Raw genomic sequence first — 16,697 nt, forward strand, 5'->3', positions numbered from 1 at the left:
ATCCATCCATCCATCCATCCATCCATCCATCCATCCATCCATCCATCCATCCATCCATCCATCCATCCATCCATCCATCCATCCATCCATCCATCCATCCATCCTCTCTTTCCACATGGTGATTCAAGTGTTCTTTGTAATGGAAGCTATGTGGCTTTTCTCCCAACAACCTAACACGACCAGTCACGTTGGTGCCTTTCTCGCCAGAGGTCCATGGCACATTAGGGGCCCTCTATGTGCATTCCTCATGGTGTGGACCGGGGCCCCTCGGGGCCCTCACACCCCAGTAGTGTTGGCCCAAGTAGGGAAGGTGTCTAGGTGGAACATGGCCCTGCCCCAGCTGTTGATGGCCAGAGTGATGCACAGGATGCCGATGATGTTCATCACTATACCTGTCCTAGCCTGGGAGAGAGCGGGGAAGTAAAATGAGGTGCAATGAATTTAAAGTTCTGTTAGAAATCATTCAAACTGGAGAAGGCAATCAAGTGATCTGTGGCCCAGGACAATTGTCCTCAAATAATTTGTAAATGGCATTTTAAGAAGTTGCCTAAATTGATTTAGGATTTGTTAGCTATTATTTATTTTTGTTAATGAATAATAAGATAGACAATTCACTATATTATATTATCTTTATAAAATGATGTACTGTAACTCACCATGTCAGAAACCTTGAGGTAGCCGTATGAGAAGACGATAGCATTGGGCGGTGTGGCCACAGGTAGCATGAAGGCAAAGGAAGCGCTGAGAGTACAAGGCACCATGACGTACAGAGGATTCATTCCAATGGACTGGGACTGAAATAAACACACAGACAGACACACATCTTTAGCTGTCTGAGCCTGGGCTGAGGAGGACACTCTTACTATGAGTCCCAAATGGCACACGTTTTCCCTACATAGTGAACTACTTTTGACCAGAGGCCATGCACCTTAGTCAAAAGTAGGCAACTATATAGGGAATAGGGTGCCATTTGGGACGCATCCCCAATGACAACACTCAAGTCTGCTTTGCTGCTTTTCTGAACCGTAATCACTGGCTCATAACACTATCTCTGATTTTAGTGTTTGTAATTCTAGGGTTCAAAATCGTCCATTAGGCGTGTGTAATTAAGATGTAATTCTTATGCATGCTATGTTGTTTGGGGTCTGAGTCATGGCAGGCAAAATGGAAACGCACCACAGAAACGCATCCAGAACGGTGTAAAACCACATTGTAATAACAAAACATAGATTAGAATGTAAGCCTCGGTAGAGTTGAATATTATCCCCCAAAAATTCACACGACAGTAATTAGTTTGAAAATGAATACTGGCTGAGATTATTTTTCATGTCATAATTCTCATCCCTCTGTCAGGACCTTCCTCAACAGATATAATGGATGTTATATCATTTAGTTGGATTCATTTTTGTAGCAGTCTGGAAAGACAATACAGACATGAAACAAGCGGCTAGACACAAAAGCACACGTCCTAGCAGCCTCTCTTTCCCAGACTTCACTGTAACTAGTAGTTGGTTCACTAACCCCATTTTTCTTCCTCACCTTCCCCTCTTTCACTCACCCTTTTCTATACTTATGTCATCTCCATGCACTCCTGTTGGCTTTGACCTCAATAAATCCTTCTCTCTATACCCAAGCTTGGCACATTCCGGCATGGCCCAGCTTGGGTCCTCTCTGAGTGCTTGGGCACTGGGCACAGTGATACCATTCATCAGTGTAGATGGGGGTGGGCACCAGGACAAGCCACAGAGCTCAATTGGTGTTTTTGGCAGGGTGGCTATAGAAGGAGGGGCCCAGGGAAGGGGACCAAATATATTCATCCCAAATGACTAACAACTACAGGCCAGGGCAACCAAACAAGGACATGTAGGCCGGCTTCCACTGGGAGTAGTTTCAATGCTGCACTCCTATAGGGGAGATTTCTGAATGGGCTTATACTGGTAAGCACTGTACTTCACATCAAGGAGCTACAGTGTTCAGGCCATTGAAATTACTGCTGCTGCATGTACTGTACGTGTCTGCGTGTCAGAGCAGTTTACCAGACTGGATAGCTATTGTATTCCTGCTTCCAGTTGTGTAATACTGTAATATTGTGTAGTAGTGTAGTATTGTGCAGTATTGTGGAGTATTGTAATATTGTGTAGTATTGCGTAGTATTGTGGTGTAGCGTAGTATTGTGTTGTAGCGTAGTATTGTGTACGATTGTATAGTAGTATAGTATTTTGTAGTATTGTAATGTAGTATTGTGTAGGATTGTAGTAGGGTGTAGTATTGTGCAGTAGTGAAGTATTGTGAAGTATTGTGTAGTATTGTGTAGTGGTGTAGTATTGTGTAGTAGGGCTGTTACATCTGCTTCTGCCATGCCCTCTACTGCTCATCCTGTGTCTCCTTGACCTGCCGCCACTCCCCTAGTGCTCTCTCCCTCTCTCTCTCTGTGTGAGATTGTGTGGGCGGAGACAGGTGTGCTGGAGTCAGAGCCGATCGCCACCAGCTGCAACCTGTTCCATAATCAAGACCTCTACGAATACTCAGTCCTGCCACTTCCACGCTGCCAGATCATAATCTCTGCTCAGTCAGTCTACGCTTCTAGCTGTTTGTTACTATTTAGATCCTGTTATCTTGTTGTGCCTGTTTTCCTTGCCTGACGCTGTTTTCCTCTCCGCTACAGTTCCGCCCGCTCTGACCCTGGTCTCTGTCTCCAGTCCCACGTCTCGTCATCCTGCTACTCTGTCCTGGATTCCCCACTCTACTACTCCCTTGGATTCCCCTCTGGACCTGCTTACCCTGTCCCAACCCCTATCGCTCCAGCCTCAGCCGCCGCACCTGGTTTCCTGCAACCCGGCCGAGCTTCCCCTGACCTGCACTCCATCTTCCCCCTGTGTTTCAATTAATAACTTGGTTACTTCATCCCAGTCTCCTCGTCTGAGTCTGCTCTTGGGTTCCCCTGTTCCACTCCACGTAACAAGGGCCTAGTATTGTGTTATTAATACAGAGCTGTGTGTTGAGTCTTACCATTGAGGCGAGGACAGGTAGGAAGAGAGTGGCAGTGGCCACATTACTGGTGCACTCTGTGAAAATGGCGATCAGCAGACACAGGATGATAGCGATGGCCCAGGGTGGGATGGTGTGGAGGGGAGTCATCTGGTCCCCCATCCACACAGAGAGACCTGACTCCTGCAGGGGCATATACAAAACCATGCAATCAGTGTGTGTGTATATTTGTGTTGTATGTGTCTCAGTCACCAGAACTTAACCCAATTGAACACTTATGGGAGATTCTGGAGCGGCGCCAGAGACAGTGTTTTCCACCACCATCAACAAAACACCAAATTATGAAGTTTCTTGTGGAAGAATGGTGTCGCATCCCTCCGATAGAGTTCCAGACAATAGTATAAACTATGCCAAGGCGCATTGTGCTCGTGGTGGCCTAACGCCCTATTAAGACACTTTATGATGGTGTTTCGTTTCCTTTATTTTGGCAGTTACCTGTACATACTGTGTACAGTATGCAAAGACAGAAAGTTTGATTTTAGTGTACATTAGTGGCTAAGTAAGCAGCTAATATGTCACCTGTGTCATCCCACATTATATGCCCTATGTTTCATCGTACTTGGGAAGCGAACAGGGTGGAGCTGTGTTGACTAATCAAAAATGTCCCTTTGTCACAATGATCCTGATGAAATATGGGATGATTCAGTTCTCAGTGAGGATCTGACTTTTTTGGTTAAAAAGTTTCTGTGGAAAGCGAACAAGGATTATACTGTAGAAATATAGAATTTTAATGTGAGCCAGTTTGCTACAGCAGGAAAATAATCCTGCAGCAACAGGAAATGAATTGTTATGTGGATTATAATTCATGTACATTTTTGTAGGGCTTAATACATTTTTCGTATAAACTTCAGAAGCCTTTTTAAACCTCAAATACACTACAAGTTTTACATTGCCAGGTTGTCAGGAAAGTTCCCCTGCAACAGTATGTACATACTGGCCCTGTCTCTCACCTCGCTGCCCTTGGCCAGGGCGAACCCTCCCCCCAAGAGGAGAACGATGCTCCAGGGTAACTTCTTCTGGGCCACCTTCCAGGTCAGCAGAGCTGGTGTGGGGTCAGCTGGGTGTTGGTGCTCTGTAGAGGGGTTAACAAATCACTGTTACAGACATGCTATTGTAATGGTCTTCAAGTCTTCATATCCTTAGATACTAAAGTAGCATACTCAAGATCAGGTACCGTGCTTGTTACATTTTATGTGTTGTTTAAAAACATGGTTTACCAGTGTCAAAGCTTTGGGACCTCCTGCAACAGAAGCGTGGGGGCTTGGAAGGCAGGACGAAGAGAAGGACAGCAATGAACACTGCCACTGTGGCATCAGTTACATACCTGGAGGGAAGAATGGATACAGATAGAGTGGTTATCTGTCAGCATTCAGACACACAATTCATGTTTTCTTGCTTATTTTTTCTTGTGAAGTATTGAAGTATATGGGAAGTGAGATACACCACATGACCAAAAGTATGTGGACACCTGCTTGTCAAACATCTCATTCCACAATCATGGGCATTAATATGAAGTTGGTCCCCCTTTGCTGCTATAACAGCCTCCACTCTTCTGGGAAGGATTTCCACTAGATGTTGAAACATTGCTGCAGGGACTTGCTTCCATCCAGCCACAAGAGCATTAGTGAGGTTGGGCAATGATGTTGTGCGATTACGCCTGGCTCACAGTCGGCATTCCAGTTCATCCCAAAGCTGTTCGATAGAGTTGAGGTCAGGGCTCTGTGCAGGCCAGTCAAGTTCTTCCACACCAATCTCGACAAACCATTTCTGTATGGACCTCGCTTTGTGCACGGTGACTTTGTTATGCTGAAACAGGAAAGGGCCTTCCCCAAACTGTTGCCACCAAGTTGGAAGAATGTCATTATATGCTGTTGCGTTAAGATTTCCCTTCACTGGAAGGAACTAAGGGGCCTAGCCCGAACCATGAAAAACAGCTCCAGACCATTATTTCTCCTCCACCAAACTTTACAGTTGGCACTATGCATTGGGGCAGGTAGCGTTCTCCTGGCATCTGCTAAACCCAGATTCGTCCACCGGACTGCCAGATGGTGAAGCGTGATTCATCACTCCAGAGAACGCATTTCCACTGCTCCAGAGTCCAAAGGCAATGAGCTTTACACCACTCCAGTCGACGCTTGGCATTGCACACGGCGATCTTAGGCTTGTGTGCGGCTGCTCGGCCATGGAAACCAATTTCATGAACCTCCCGATGGACAGTTATTGTGCTAACGTTGCTTCCAGAGGCAGTTTGAAACTCGGTAGTGAAGTGACCTGTTCTGTGAGCTTGTGTGGCCTACCACTTCGCAGCTGAGCCGTTGTTGCTCCTTGACATTTCCACTTCACAATAACAGCACTTACAAATAGCAGCACTTACAGTTGACCAAGGCAGCTCAAGCAAGGCAGAAATTTGACGAACTGACTTGCTGGAAAGGTGGCATATGACAGTGTCACGTTGATAGTCACTGAGCTCTTCAGTAAGGCCATTCTACTGCCAATGTTTGTCTATGGAGATTGCATGGATGTGTGCTCAATTTTATACACCAGTCGGCAACGGGTTTGGCTGAAATAGCCGAATCCACTAATTTGAACGGGTGTCCACATAGTTTTGTATATATAGTGTATAATTGGTCAATGTAACTGGTCAAAAGTAGTGAACTATAATAGTAGAATGCCATTTGAAAAGCATACTAGGACTGTGAAATATGCTGTGTAAGTACAGTGTAGTATGTATGAACAGTAAAGGGCCGTACTCTGCGTCAGCATTGAAGATGTATGTGGCCCAGCCTGCCACGAAGCCAGGATCTCTGGTGAACCACAGAACCACCAGACAACTGAACAGACCCAGCACACTCAGCTCTCCAAAAGACATGGAGCCCAGCTGACGATGCTGCTCCTTGATCACATTGTACACAGCTATCTCTTTCTCTGTCTTCACTGCCCCACAGCCCCACGTCTTCTTAAAACTGGGAATGGAGGGAGAGAAAGGGGTTAAGACTTAAAGGGTGACTTCAGTAGTAAATTGAATTCAGTAGAGTGATTCAAATCTCTGACTGAAAGATAAAATATATTTTGATCTGAAACTCACTTGAATCCCATAAAGACAAACTGCAGCCAGAGCCAAGCCAGGGTCAGCATCAGGATCATGTTGGGGAAAGCAAAACCGAACCAGGACGCAAAATTGATGACATCGCCATTGTTAGGAAACAGCCTGAGGGAAACATAAAATATTATTAACATTAACACATAAAGAAAAAGATGATTTGAAAGATACATGATTTGAAAGTACTGAAATACACTGAGGACACATTCCATAGCTGAAGGTACCCACTGGTTCATCTGTCCCTTGAGCACCAGGTTGGGGCCGGTCCCTGTGAGGGTGGCAGTGCCCCCGATGCTGGCTGCGTAGCATACACACAGCGTCATGCCCTTACACATCTTCTTCTTGTCTGCAGCCTCCTTACGCCGGATAGCCTCCACAAACGGGTCTAAACAGGTCACCACAACTGGACAAACATAGTCCAAATAGGAACGTTAACATAGCATAAATAGTCTCAAAGCAAACATTTGCAATGCACACTCCTCATATATATGCTCCATTATAAGCTTACATGGTACCCGAGCTCATTCAACGGATAATAAACTCTTTCATTAAACTCACAAATGAACTGTTCATTAATTTGTCCTTCTCTGCTCAGTGCTCACCATGTCCCTCTGCCTGTTTCTCCGTTTGTTTGCTGTCAGTGGGTTCCTGAGGCTGGGTGTCCTCCTCAGTACTGAGGATCACAGGCATCTCAGTCTCTGTGTAGTTGTTGAGCTGCTCCAGAACAGCCTGGACGATGGGCACCATCATGGCTGTGGTGGCTGTGTTACTGATCCACATGGACAGGAAGGCTGTCACCCCCATGAAGCCCAGCATCAGACTGGAGAGACAGGAAACCATAGAATGTGGAATAAGAATATTCTGTAACACTTTATTAAGGCATAGCATACAGGTCAAATGCTTTATAACTTGTTATAAGCATGTTTGAACTTTTAGAAGGTCTTAAGACAAGGCTTGTAAAATGTTATATTCATCTATGCATAACATTGTCAAAGTGTCTGAAAAGGTTTTATAAAATACACTCTGACACAGACAGAGTGAAATGTTAGGTAATATGTCCTCATCATGTATAATGACAAGGTCAATACAATATTATATACCTGTAGGTAGTCATACAGATGAGCTGATTTCCCTTCTCTAGAGATAGATATAGTCCCAAGAATAGCAAGGGATTTGTACTGATGGGTTAGTTAGTTAGTTAGTTAGTTAGTTAGTTAGTTAGTTAGTTAGCTAGCTAGTTCAGTCAGTCAGTCAGTCAGTCAGTCAGTCAGTCAGTCAGTCAGTCAGTTGAGGGTCACTCACAGAGCGGGGCGCACCCCTACAAAGAGCAGCACTCGGAGGGCAATGCGCTTGTGCAGGTTCCAGTGCTCTACTGCCACCGCCACCATCAGTCCTCCCACAAACAACATGTTGGTGTCCTTCAGGTACTGCATACACACCTGGAAGACACACAAAGACAAGTGACTCATGGGTCCACAGTGTATTTGTGTAAGCATATGCAAACATCTACCAATACTGTAAACAATGTGCAGACACCATTGTGAAGTATACTGAACACAAATATAAACACAACAATTTCAACCATTTACTGAGCTCCAGTTCATATAAGGAAATCAGTCAATTGAAATAAATTCATTAGGTCCTAATTTATGGATTTCACATGACTGGGCAGGGGCGCAGCTATGGGTGGAGCCAGGCCCAGCCAATCAGAATGAGTTTTTCCCCACAAAAGGGCTTTATTACAGACAGAAATACTCCTCAGTTTCATCAGCTGTCCAGGTGGCTGGTCTCAGACAATCCCGCAAGGGAAGAAGCCGGATGTGGAGGTCCTGGGCTGGCATGGTTACACGTGGCCTGCGGTTCTGAGGCAGGTTGGACGTATTGCCAAATTCTCTAAAACAATGTTGGAGGCGGCTTATGGTAGAGAAATTAACAAAAAAATTATCTGGCAACAGCTCTGGTGGACATTCCTGCAGTCAGCATGCCAATTGCACGCTCCTTCAAAACTTGAGAAATCTGTGAGATTGTGTTGTATGACAAAACTGCACATTTTAGAGTGGCCTTTTATTGTCCCCGGCACAAGGTGCACCTATGTAATTAATGTGGTTTATTCAGATTCTTGATATGCCACACCTGTCAGGTGTATGGATTATTTTGGAAAAGGAGAAATGCTCACTAACAGGGAGGTAAACAAATTTGTGCCCAAAATTTGAGAGAAATACGGTTTTGTGCATATGGAACATTTCTGGGACCTTTTATTTCAGCTCATGAAACATGAGACCAATACTTTACATGTTGCGTTTATATTGTTGTTCAGTATATATTTAATATTAGTAGGCAACAGTTTCATTAGACAGTTTAATAGTAGTTTCATTCATCATGTTATTGAAAGATGGCTTGAATTAGAGGCTGTCTTACATCTTTGGACTGCATGATGCCAAACATGGGGAAGAGGACAGCAGGGAGAAGGGCAGTGACAGCCAGCGGTAAGGCCTCTGTACACCAGTAGACTGCCATCAGGATGATCACATAGGCACATGTTGCCTCCTGCACAACAAATACATAGGATTCAACAGGTCACCAACAGGTCAGAACATCCAACACACCACAACACCAGGGAATGAATACTGCTGGCTCATACAGATGCAATATCTTAATTTGACCCTGCTTCTCACAGCAGGAAAATAATCCTGCAAACACAGGAAATGTTAATTATTATCTGAATTATAATTCATATAATTTTTTTTAGGGGTGGATACATTTTTTGTTAGGGCAAGTCTGACATTTTAAAGTGGAAATTACAAACTTTAGAAGCCTTTTCAAGCCTTGAATGTACTACAATTTGCATTTCCTTCTGCACAGGAATATTCTCTGCGACAACAGTGTGATCAAATTTAGATAGCAGATCTGTAGTGCTGTTAGTGACAGGAAAATTATATGACACAAAAGCCACATTATATAAATTGGAGAGATTATAGTTGATTGGTACTGAGGTATGTTGATTGGGGTTAAAGATCACTCTTTGTTGTAGTCCATGGCAGCACCTGTTAGTCTCTACTGTACACTGATCAGTCCACACGTATTACTCAGCAGTCCTCTATGATGTGTGTGTGTGTGTGTGTGTGTGTGTGTGTGTGTGTGTGTGTGTGTGTGTGTGTGTGTGTGTGTGTGTGTGTGTGTGTGTGTGTGTGTGTGCATGACAGATTAGGTATGATGATGTAGTTAGTATTGATTCTGATACACTGAAACTACACACCAAGAACAAGACAAAGATAACATGCTTATAGCCCCATGCGTGAGAACACATGATGCAGTGGTGGCAACACTAGGACCGAGTCTCCGCTTTAGTGGCATGTAAAGCCTATGTTCCAAATGGCACCCTATTCCCTATGTAGTGCACTACTTTAGACTAGGGGCTATGGTCAAAGTAGTGCACTATAGTGAATAGGGTGGCATTTGAAGAACCTATGACAGGAGGATTCAGTGTAACCAGTGTTCCCACGCTGGAGATGACCTGCCTCATAGGTTTAAAACAACTGTCTTTGACACAGTCTCAGGGCACAGGGATGATGGGCGGCAAGTAACCTAGAGTTTAGGAGCGTTGGACCAGTAACCGAAAGGTCACTTCTTCAAATCCCTGAGCTGACTAGGTGAAAAATCGGTCTGTGCCCTTGAGTAAGGCACTTAACCCTAATTGCTCCTGTAAGTCGCTCTGGATAAGAGTGTCTGCTAAACAAATATAAAAATGGTTCTACATAGCTTCTGCCATGCTGCAACTCACTGTTAAGGCTGCATCAACAGGTGCAAGGCTGAACAAAACGTATGCAATGACTAAATGTCTCTCAACCACAGAATGCAGTTAGACTTGCTTCAGTACATTTTCCAAAAAGTGTCTAATTGAAGGTTTAGGATCAATTTAATTATACAAACATCTTTGTAATAAAGTAAAGTATTCATAAATTACCAACCACTTTTGCATTTTACAAATCAAACAATATAATTAAACAACAATATAAAACCGCTTTCAAGATACATAAAATATATTTGAAACATAAAAACGTGTGTGTATGAATCTGTGCATAACAAATGTGACAATTTACATACCTTTGTTCCAATGACTAAAGGCAGCGGGAGAAGAAGTAACGGGGTAGAGAATAGAACGATCTCATTCTTCAGATTCCGAAGGGATTTCAGAAATGCTGCCATCCTTTGACTTTAGGAGATACAGAGGCAAAGAAAGTTGGAGCGCTAGGGACGGTGGTTTTACTTCGAGCAGGTCGGGGGAGGGGAGGAAGTGAAAGGGGGAGTCCCGCAGCTGATAATAGGAGAGAGAAGAGAGCTCACGAACATATAATGATGGGAGACAGACGGAGAGAGAAAGCTAAACCTAGATTTAACGGTGGTGGGATCCTGAACACCTTCACCACAACGTTTTCCATAAACATCAATTAAAATGTTCTTTCAGAGAGATTAAACAATCAACAACAATTATGTAAACTATGACCAGTAATCTCAATATTTATTATCTAATTTTATTGTACCTTCAATTATAGCTTTTTCAAATGGAACTGATAACTCAAATTCTGACAGAGAAGTGAAACCCTGTAATAGCAGTACACCTAAAATATATATATATAAAAGTAGGAGTGCAGTGACCTTTCCCTGTATAGTCCTCTGGGTCTGCACAGACAGTAGTAATGATAATGTTCCCTTTGGTCTCCAAAGCTCTGTGGGTTATGACCCAGTATATGGGCTTTCCACTATCATGCCCAGTCATATTTCCACTTCTTTTGAAGCCAAGTCTTACATGTTATTACAGAAAATGCCATAACTATTTGGACAACATTCAATTTTTTTTGTGCTTAGTCATTGCCCTTATAACATTAAAACATATTGAGTGTACCATAGGTGTCATTCTCAAGATTAAACTTTATCTTAGTAGTAGCTCATTGAGTTTGCGAAAGAGGCACAACAGAGCATGCAGAAGATAGCCTACTGTTTTAGAGCGAACTAGCTCTATAGACAAACTATATGACATATATGGGGTAATTGTATCTGTCCGGTGCAATACTTTATTTCAATCAGTGTTTTATTAGTTACAAATTCGACGTGTTTTTTCCCACCACATAAGGCCCATAGGATCCAGGATCACTGACTAACCCTGAGCTGACTGATCTCTAAGGATCTTGTATTGCCACCTTGTGGGTTTTCTGATTAGCTGCAGTTTAGTGATCCTTAGGTCATTTGTTTGCGTACCTGGATTTGTGTGGCATGATTTGAATTCTGAAAATACCAGACTTTAACAGTAAATATAATGGAATAAGCACTTTGTAATGTTTGTGAGGAGTATTGTGTATGTTTAAGTGCGGTAAGTATCAGTAATGATATCTTTGTTTCTCTAGTCTACAACCACTGGCTGAGTGCTTGACCTAAGTAACAGAAGCCCATTAGGACAGAAGAAGCTTGACATGAAATGATCATTTGTTCAGATCCATTTGTTGGTTTCTTCTAATTTAGACGTACAAAATCACTACAGAGTTGACCTAAATCATTGATAGGACATGTTTATCATTCATAAATGATGAAAAATGTATGAATCAGGGCAAAAATGTCCAAAACTCACATAGGATTTTGACATGTTTAATGTCTTATCATGTAGCCTAATACACAACATTGCATTTTCATGATACATTTAATCCAAAACATCAGATAGAAATACTAGTATTTTTAATCAGCAATAAACTTCATTAGAGAATGTGGGGCACTTCAGTGTGTTGTGTATTTAAAATAAAAATAAAGAAAAAATAAGAAAGTATTTGTATTATAAAAAAAAAAAGTTTCACATTTAGAAAAATGGTTACATCTGAATCCAGCTGACCATTTGAATACCTTGGGCTGTTGTCATGCATCTGAGTTGATCATCTGGATTTGCTTCCTCTCTGACAGACAGCAGTACAGTTCAAGGTCAATAGATAATGGTCTTAATCTCCCCTCATTGAATGAGGTTTCGGCTTACTTGGGTGGCCCACCAAAAGAGTGACTATAACGCTTGTCATTCTTGTCATTCTTGTCATCCTTGTCATTCTTGTCATCAATGGGGTAGTGTACTTTATCTAGGTTGGCAGACTCTCCACTATTCTGCATAGCAGGAGCTCCAGGGTTAGGGTTGGTGATGACGCCCAGGAAGACTGGTGCTTGTGTCTTATCGTCCATGAGGGCAAAGAAGAATGGCTGGTTGAGAGTAAAAGAGGGGTTGGACCGTGAGATGACCAGGCTGGTAGCTGCAGCAGCCTCTGCTCCCTCCTCAGAGATCTCCATACTGGACTTGTGCTGTACACTGGATACCAGCAGAGGGCCCTCAGCTATGGCAGCCAGGTTGGGACTAGCAAACAATTCCCCCATACCTGAGAATAGAACAGATCACACACTTAAGTATATGAGAAAGAGTGGCAGTTCTAAAGTTTTCAACAGACTTACAGCTTCTGCCAGTAATTAAAATTTTTGTTGAAGAAAAAGATGGACAATTGTTTTTTTAAATCTTTATCTCACCTTTCCTTGTGCTTCAAGCCTTATTATCTACAGTATGAATGTTTTCACTAGTATACCTACCTCACATATTCATCTCGTCTGCTTATGGATCCTCTACTACTTACCAATGTTGGTCAGAGCCTCCTGCAGGTCCTGGCTGTAGTCCAGTTTAAATTTGGGCAGCTTGACCTGCATGGATCTCTCTCTGGGCAGGCGGTTGTACAGGTCAGAGATGTTGAGCTTTGCTGTGAGGGCTGACACGTTCACCTGGCCATTCATGGGCATCACTATCAGCAGGCTCATCTGATTCTTGAAGGGGAAACGAGCCACCTGCACAGGAAGACATATAATATAGTGTGCAACAATTTTGTGACTCAGGAAAATAGGAGGGTGAATAGAGAAATTCCAGGAGAGAAAGGACAAAAGGAAGACAATATGTCATAAAAAAGGAGGCAAATACCATTTGGGAGTCATATCTTAAAGATAATATAGCATACAGGTATGTACTACATGTAGAGAGTGATGGATGGTGAAAGTGGGAGTGAGAGTCTTACCTGAGCCTCCAGATCATTATCAATGAGCAGACTCAAGGGGTATTTGGGCCCCATCATCATGTCAACATTGACCATGTGCTTGTCGTCAACGTAGAAGACATCTTTGGAGGTAAATCGTGGGTCGAAGCGAGCCTTCCATTCTCCTGTTTAGGACAAATGGGTGATTACGGAGATAATATTAGAAAAAAGCATTTAAGGACAGACAGACTGATAATGCCAGACATGAAATATAATTGTGAATTGAGTATATAGATACTATGACAAACCTTTGAAGTGAACAGCATTGATGAGCATGAGAAGCAGATTGGGTGGCAGACTGGTCAGGAAGTCGGTCACTTTTCCATTAGTGGCCTTCTCTACCCACTCGTTGACCTCAGCCAGTCCTTCCAAGGTCACTGGCTCTGAGTCATATGCATCCTGAGACTGATGAACAAACTCTGGTTTGGGCTCAAACCCTGAAACAGACATCAAAAGACTCTTTCAATAATGTTATAGTGAAGTCATAAAGTCAGTAACACATCAGTACTTTCTTATATCTGGCCATTTGAAGTATTGTTTCTTTCAATGTCACTTGTTTGAACTTCTGTACACTCAAGCCTAATATGTGTCTATTGTCTTTATCTTCCTTCCATTTCCAGGTCCGTTTCCTTTATGTTCCATTAACTTCCTAACCCTCTTACTCAAGTAAGCAGTGAAGTGTTGGGGTCAATTCCATTTCAACCCCTTACCTGCAGTCAAATAACCAAATCGCCCTCTGGTGGCCTCATGGGTGGATTGTTACTCATATTTTTTATAATTTCATAATCAATGCCCATTATTTTGTCGAAAACGTTGAAAATCCGGTGTTTCCATGTGAAATGATTTTGTTATACTTCACTCTTCTATAATGTATATGAAGTATAATATTGGGATGCAAACTCAAAATGACATTTCAACTCCATATCTGACATGGTAGAGGTGTCATCTTCTTTAAGTCCATAACCATGTGTGTGAGGTGGATACTTTTGTTTCAAAGTAGATTTGTTTAAGAATACCAAGAAACACTCTATGTGATCCTGATACAGCCCACTGCAGTAATTAAGAAATAAACAAAATTCTAATTCCAAATGTTCCTCTATGAAAAGCATTGAAAAGAATTGCAATTTCAGTGTACTTGCTGAATTGTCTGGAATTTAAATGGAATTGACCCCAACCCTGAAGCAGTGAACACTGACCTGGTTGCAGGTAGAGGCGTGTAGCCACTTGCAGGTCGCTCTTGCGGAGGCGTTCCAGGAAGTTGTGTAGAGACATGTGGTAGCAGGGCAGAGTGTCACCATGAAGATGGTGCATCAACAGCTCCTCTGTCTCATTCATGGCTCCTGAGATGCATACAGAGAGACATGATGATGATGCAACATGCTGCAGCTTATTGATTGTGTTATTGATTATTGTACTGCAACGTTGTGTGAGCTAGCACACAAGCATTTAGCTGCACCTTTTACTCCTGCTCTAAACTGTACACGTGACGAATCCAATTTGATTTGAGCTCTCAACATTTACAGCAAACAAGTACGTAACAGGTTATGTTGAGTCTAAATGTCCTCTGGTCTAAAGTAGTATACTATATAGGGAATAGAGTACCCTTTGGGACAGAGCAAAAGAGGTTGTGATGCTGGTACTATAAACCATGCCAAGTACAGTTGATACTGAAAGAGCATAGATGCACAACACCTACATTTCTAAAACGTTTTAATCACTCCTAAAAAAAACACCAAAAAACAGAACATGATATACCCAGAGCCAGCTGGGAGAGTGCCAGGGATATGCTGAGGGGGGATATGATGACATTGGGCTGCTCAGGTCCTGTCTTCATCTGGCCCAAGAGCTTCATGCCCAGCCTCTGGATGGCACCAGCTAAGGCCTGCCTGGATTTTGGCCTGCGGGCCTGGGCCCTACAACCCCCATCCTGCTGCTGATTATCCTCCTCAGACGAGCTCCCGTCCGGGGCACTGGTCGTCACGAGGGGAGGAGGGGTGCACGTATATGAGGTGGGACTTGTGTTTGGAGGCTCCTGTGTACTAGGGGCTGAAGTCCCTGATTCCTGGAAGAGTGGATTGTGTTGGGTTAAGAGAATGTAAAGTAAAAAGGCATGTGGAGGGTATGAGAGCTGTGTATTCTGCTTTGGCAACAGACCTCTTTAGGGTGGCTGGGCATCAATGGGATGAGAGGAACCAGAGGGATTGGAGCATCATTTGACACCTCTCCATTCTGCTTGAAGGGAAAAACAGTGATATGAGAATGTTGCACATCTTTCAGAAAAAGCAGTCATGATTGATGTGGATGATTAATTTCAGTGCTTTACAGTTAGTCCTGGTCTGCAGACACAGAACAACAGGAGTGATAGTAGATGAAGGTCCATGTCCATGAACAGCCAGCCTGAAACAACAGAGGGTAACAAGCTATTACCCAATAAGGCTGGCCTATTCAATTCCTGTCAATGGAATGAATCACAGTTGAAGGACGACAGCAAACTGACATTTAGGCTAGATAATCCAGTCTTTCGCAATGACAAACAAAAAACTGGTGTATCAACTTCTTTAGTATGGTACAGCAGTGAATCTCCTTTTAAAATAGAAAACATTACAAAACAGACTATTCCCTTGAAGAAAACATGTATTTACTGAGGCATATCATACAAAACATTCACACCTGTAGTTTAACATAATAAAAAAAAGTTTACTTAATTTGTGATGCACATTTCATTTAGAAGTACATAATCCCATCTCTCCCTCTCTATATGGCACCTGGATTATTAATTTAAAGAGACCACCTGAAAGATGGTGACTCAGTACAAACAGTAACATTTTGGACTCTCTTGCTCTGGTAAAGCTGGTTAGCAAGACCAGCAGCTGGTAAATCTGGTTAGTTGAGAACACCAGCTAGCTATACTATGTGTATCTACATAATGGCAAGCCTTGCCACAAGTACACATTGAGGGGAATTAATTTAATACTTTATGACCAAGTACATGAACTACTTGCTATTTCTTCATAACAGACCAAAAACAGGAAAACAACATTTTAACAACTGTTGGCAATTGAATGGAAAATTAGGTGATATTTGGTTTAAATGAACACACATAATCAAGGGGCAACCTCAAGTGTTACACTATTACTATAATTATAACTATCGCTTACTATTAGGCCTACTACTATTACACTGAGGCAAAGGTTTAGCTGAAACATTATGACTTGAATAAATTAAAGTGTAAGTCAGTTAAATCATAAGCCATAACATAAATTCCCAAATGTTCGCTCTTACCTTGACAAAATGAAGATGGGAGACCTGCTATCCTGTCTAAAAAGAGAGAGCGACATACACACTAAATGTGCAATGGCAGAATTCTCATTTGCAAAATACTGGCAGTTGCTCAGCAGGCTGTTAAATTTCAACTTTCATTGATCTGTGCTTCATATATGTCACTACTT

At 42.6% G+C, this 16,697-nt stretch overlaps 2 protein-coding genes across 5 annotated transcripts; both read right to left on the reverse strand.

Moving 5' to 3' along the window:
• On the reverse strand, positions 1-10,418 carry slc13a5b (solute carrier family 13 member 5b). Its single transcript, XM_014214607.3, has 12 exons — positions 10,253-10,418; positions 8,567-8,695; positions 7,451-7,587; positions 6,751-6,968; positions 6,377-6,551; positions 6,134-6,256; positions 5,799-6,011; positions 4,266-4,372; positions 3,999-4,120; positions 3,010-3,171; positions 657-794; positions 1-402 (listed from the first exon to the last, which is right to left on the reverse strand). Exons 1-12 carry the CDS (start codon positions 10,352-10,354, stop codon positions 277-279), a joined length of 1,752 nt encoding a protein of 583 aa, XP_014070082.1. The 5' UTR covers positions 10,355-10,418; the 3' UTR covers positions 1-276.
• Positions 10,419-11,774: 1,356 nt separating this feature from the next.
• Positions 11,775-16,684, reverse strand: LOC106612935 (alpha-2-antiplasmin). Of its 4 annotated transcripts, none has more exons than XM_014214605.3 (9): positions 16,531-16,684; positions 15,572-15,645; positions 15,403-15,477; positions 15,004-15,310; positions 14,445-14,588; positions 13,497-13,685; positions 13,231-13,373; positions 12,802-13,006; positions 11,775-12,552 (listed from the first exon to the last, which is right to left on the reverse strand). In XM_014214605.3, the coding sequence occupies exons 2-9, from the start codon at positions 15,632-15,634 to the stop codon at positions 12,161-12,163; spliced, it is 1,518 nt and encodes a 505-aa protein (XP_014070080.1). In that variant the 5' UTR covers positions 15,635-15,645; positions 16,531-16,684; the 3' UTR covers positions 11,775-12,160. The 4 variants fall into 4 exon arrangements, with proteins under 4 accessions (XP_014070080.1, XP_014070079.1, XP_014070078.1 ...); XM_014214604.3 differs by having other exon boundaries at positions 15,403-15,480; XM_014214603.3 differs by having other exon boundaries at positions 15,403-15,480; positions 15,572-15,668; positions 16,531-16,657.
• Positions 16,685-16,697: the final 13 nt, after the last annotated feature.

This window comes from Salmo salar, chromosome 09 (assembly GCF_965601325.2).
Source record: "Salmo salar chromosome 09, fSalSal1, whole genome shotgun sequence".
NCBI classification, from domain to species: Eukaryota; Metazoa; Chordata; class Actinopteri; order Salmoniformes; family Salmonidae; genus Salmo; species Salmo salar.

What these genes read in the sequence shown, in the direction of transcription:
- slc13a5b (XM_014214607.3), bottom strand. Translation starts at nt 10,354, where the DNA reads ATGGCAGCATTTCTGAAATCCCTTCGGAATCTGAAGAATGAGATCGTT. An exon ending in CTCAAGGGACAGATGAACCA is followed by an intron (nt 6,257 to 6,376) that starts GTGGGTACCTTC and finishes TGTTTCCCTCAG; the next exon opens with GCTGTTTCCTAACAATGGCG. An exon ending in TTTGTCTTTATGGGATTCAA is followed by an intron (nt 6,012 to 6,133) that starts GTGAGTTTCAGA and finishes CTCCATTCCCAG; the next exon opens with TTTTAAGAAGACGTGGGGCT.
- LOC106612935 (XM_014214603.3), bottom strand. Translation starts at nt 16,586, where the DNA reads ATGTCGCTCTCTCTTTTTAGACAGGATAGCAGGTCTCCCATCTTCATT. An exon ending in ATAATGATCTGGAGGCTCAG is followed by an intron (nt 13,007 to 13,230) that starts GTAAGACTCTCA and finishes CTTCCTGTGCAG; the next exon opens with GTGGCTCGTTTCCCCTTCAA. An exon ending in GGAGGCTCTGACCAACATTG is followed by an intron (nt 12,553 to 12,801) that starts GTAAGTAGTAGA and finishes TTCTATTCTCAG; the next exon opens with GTATGGGGGAATTGTTTGCT.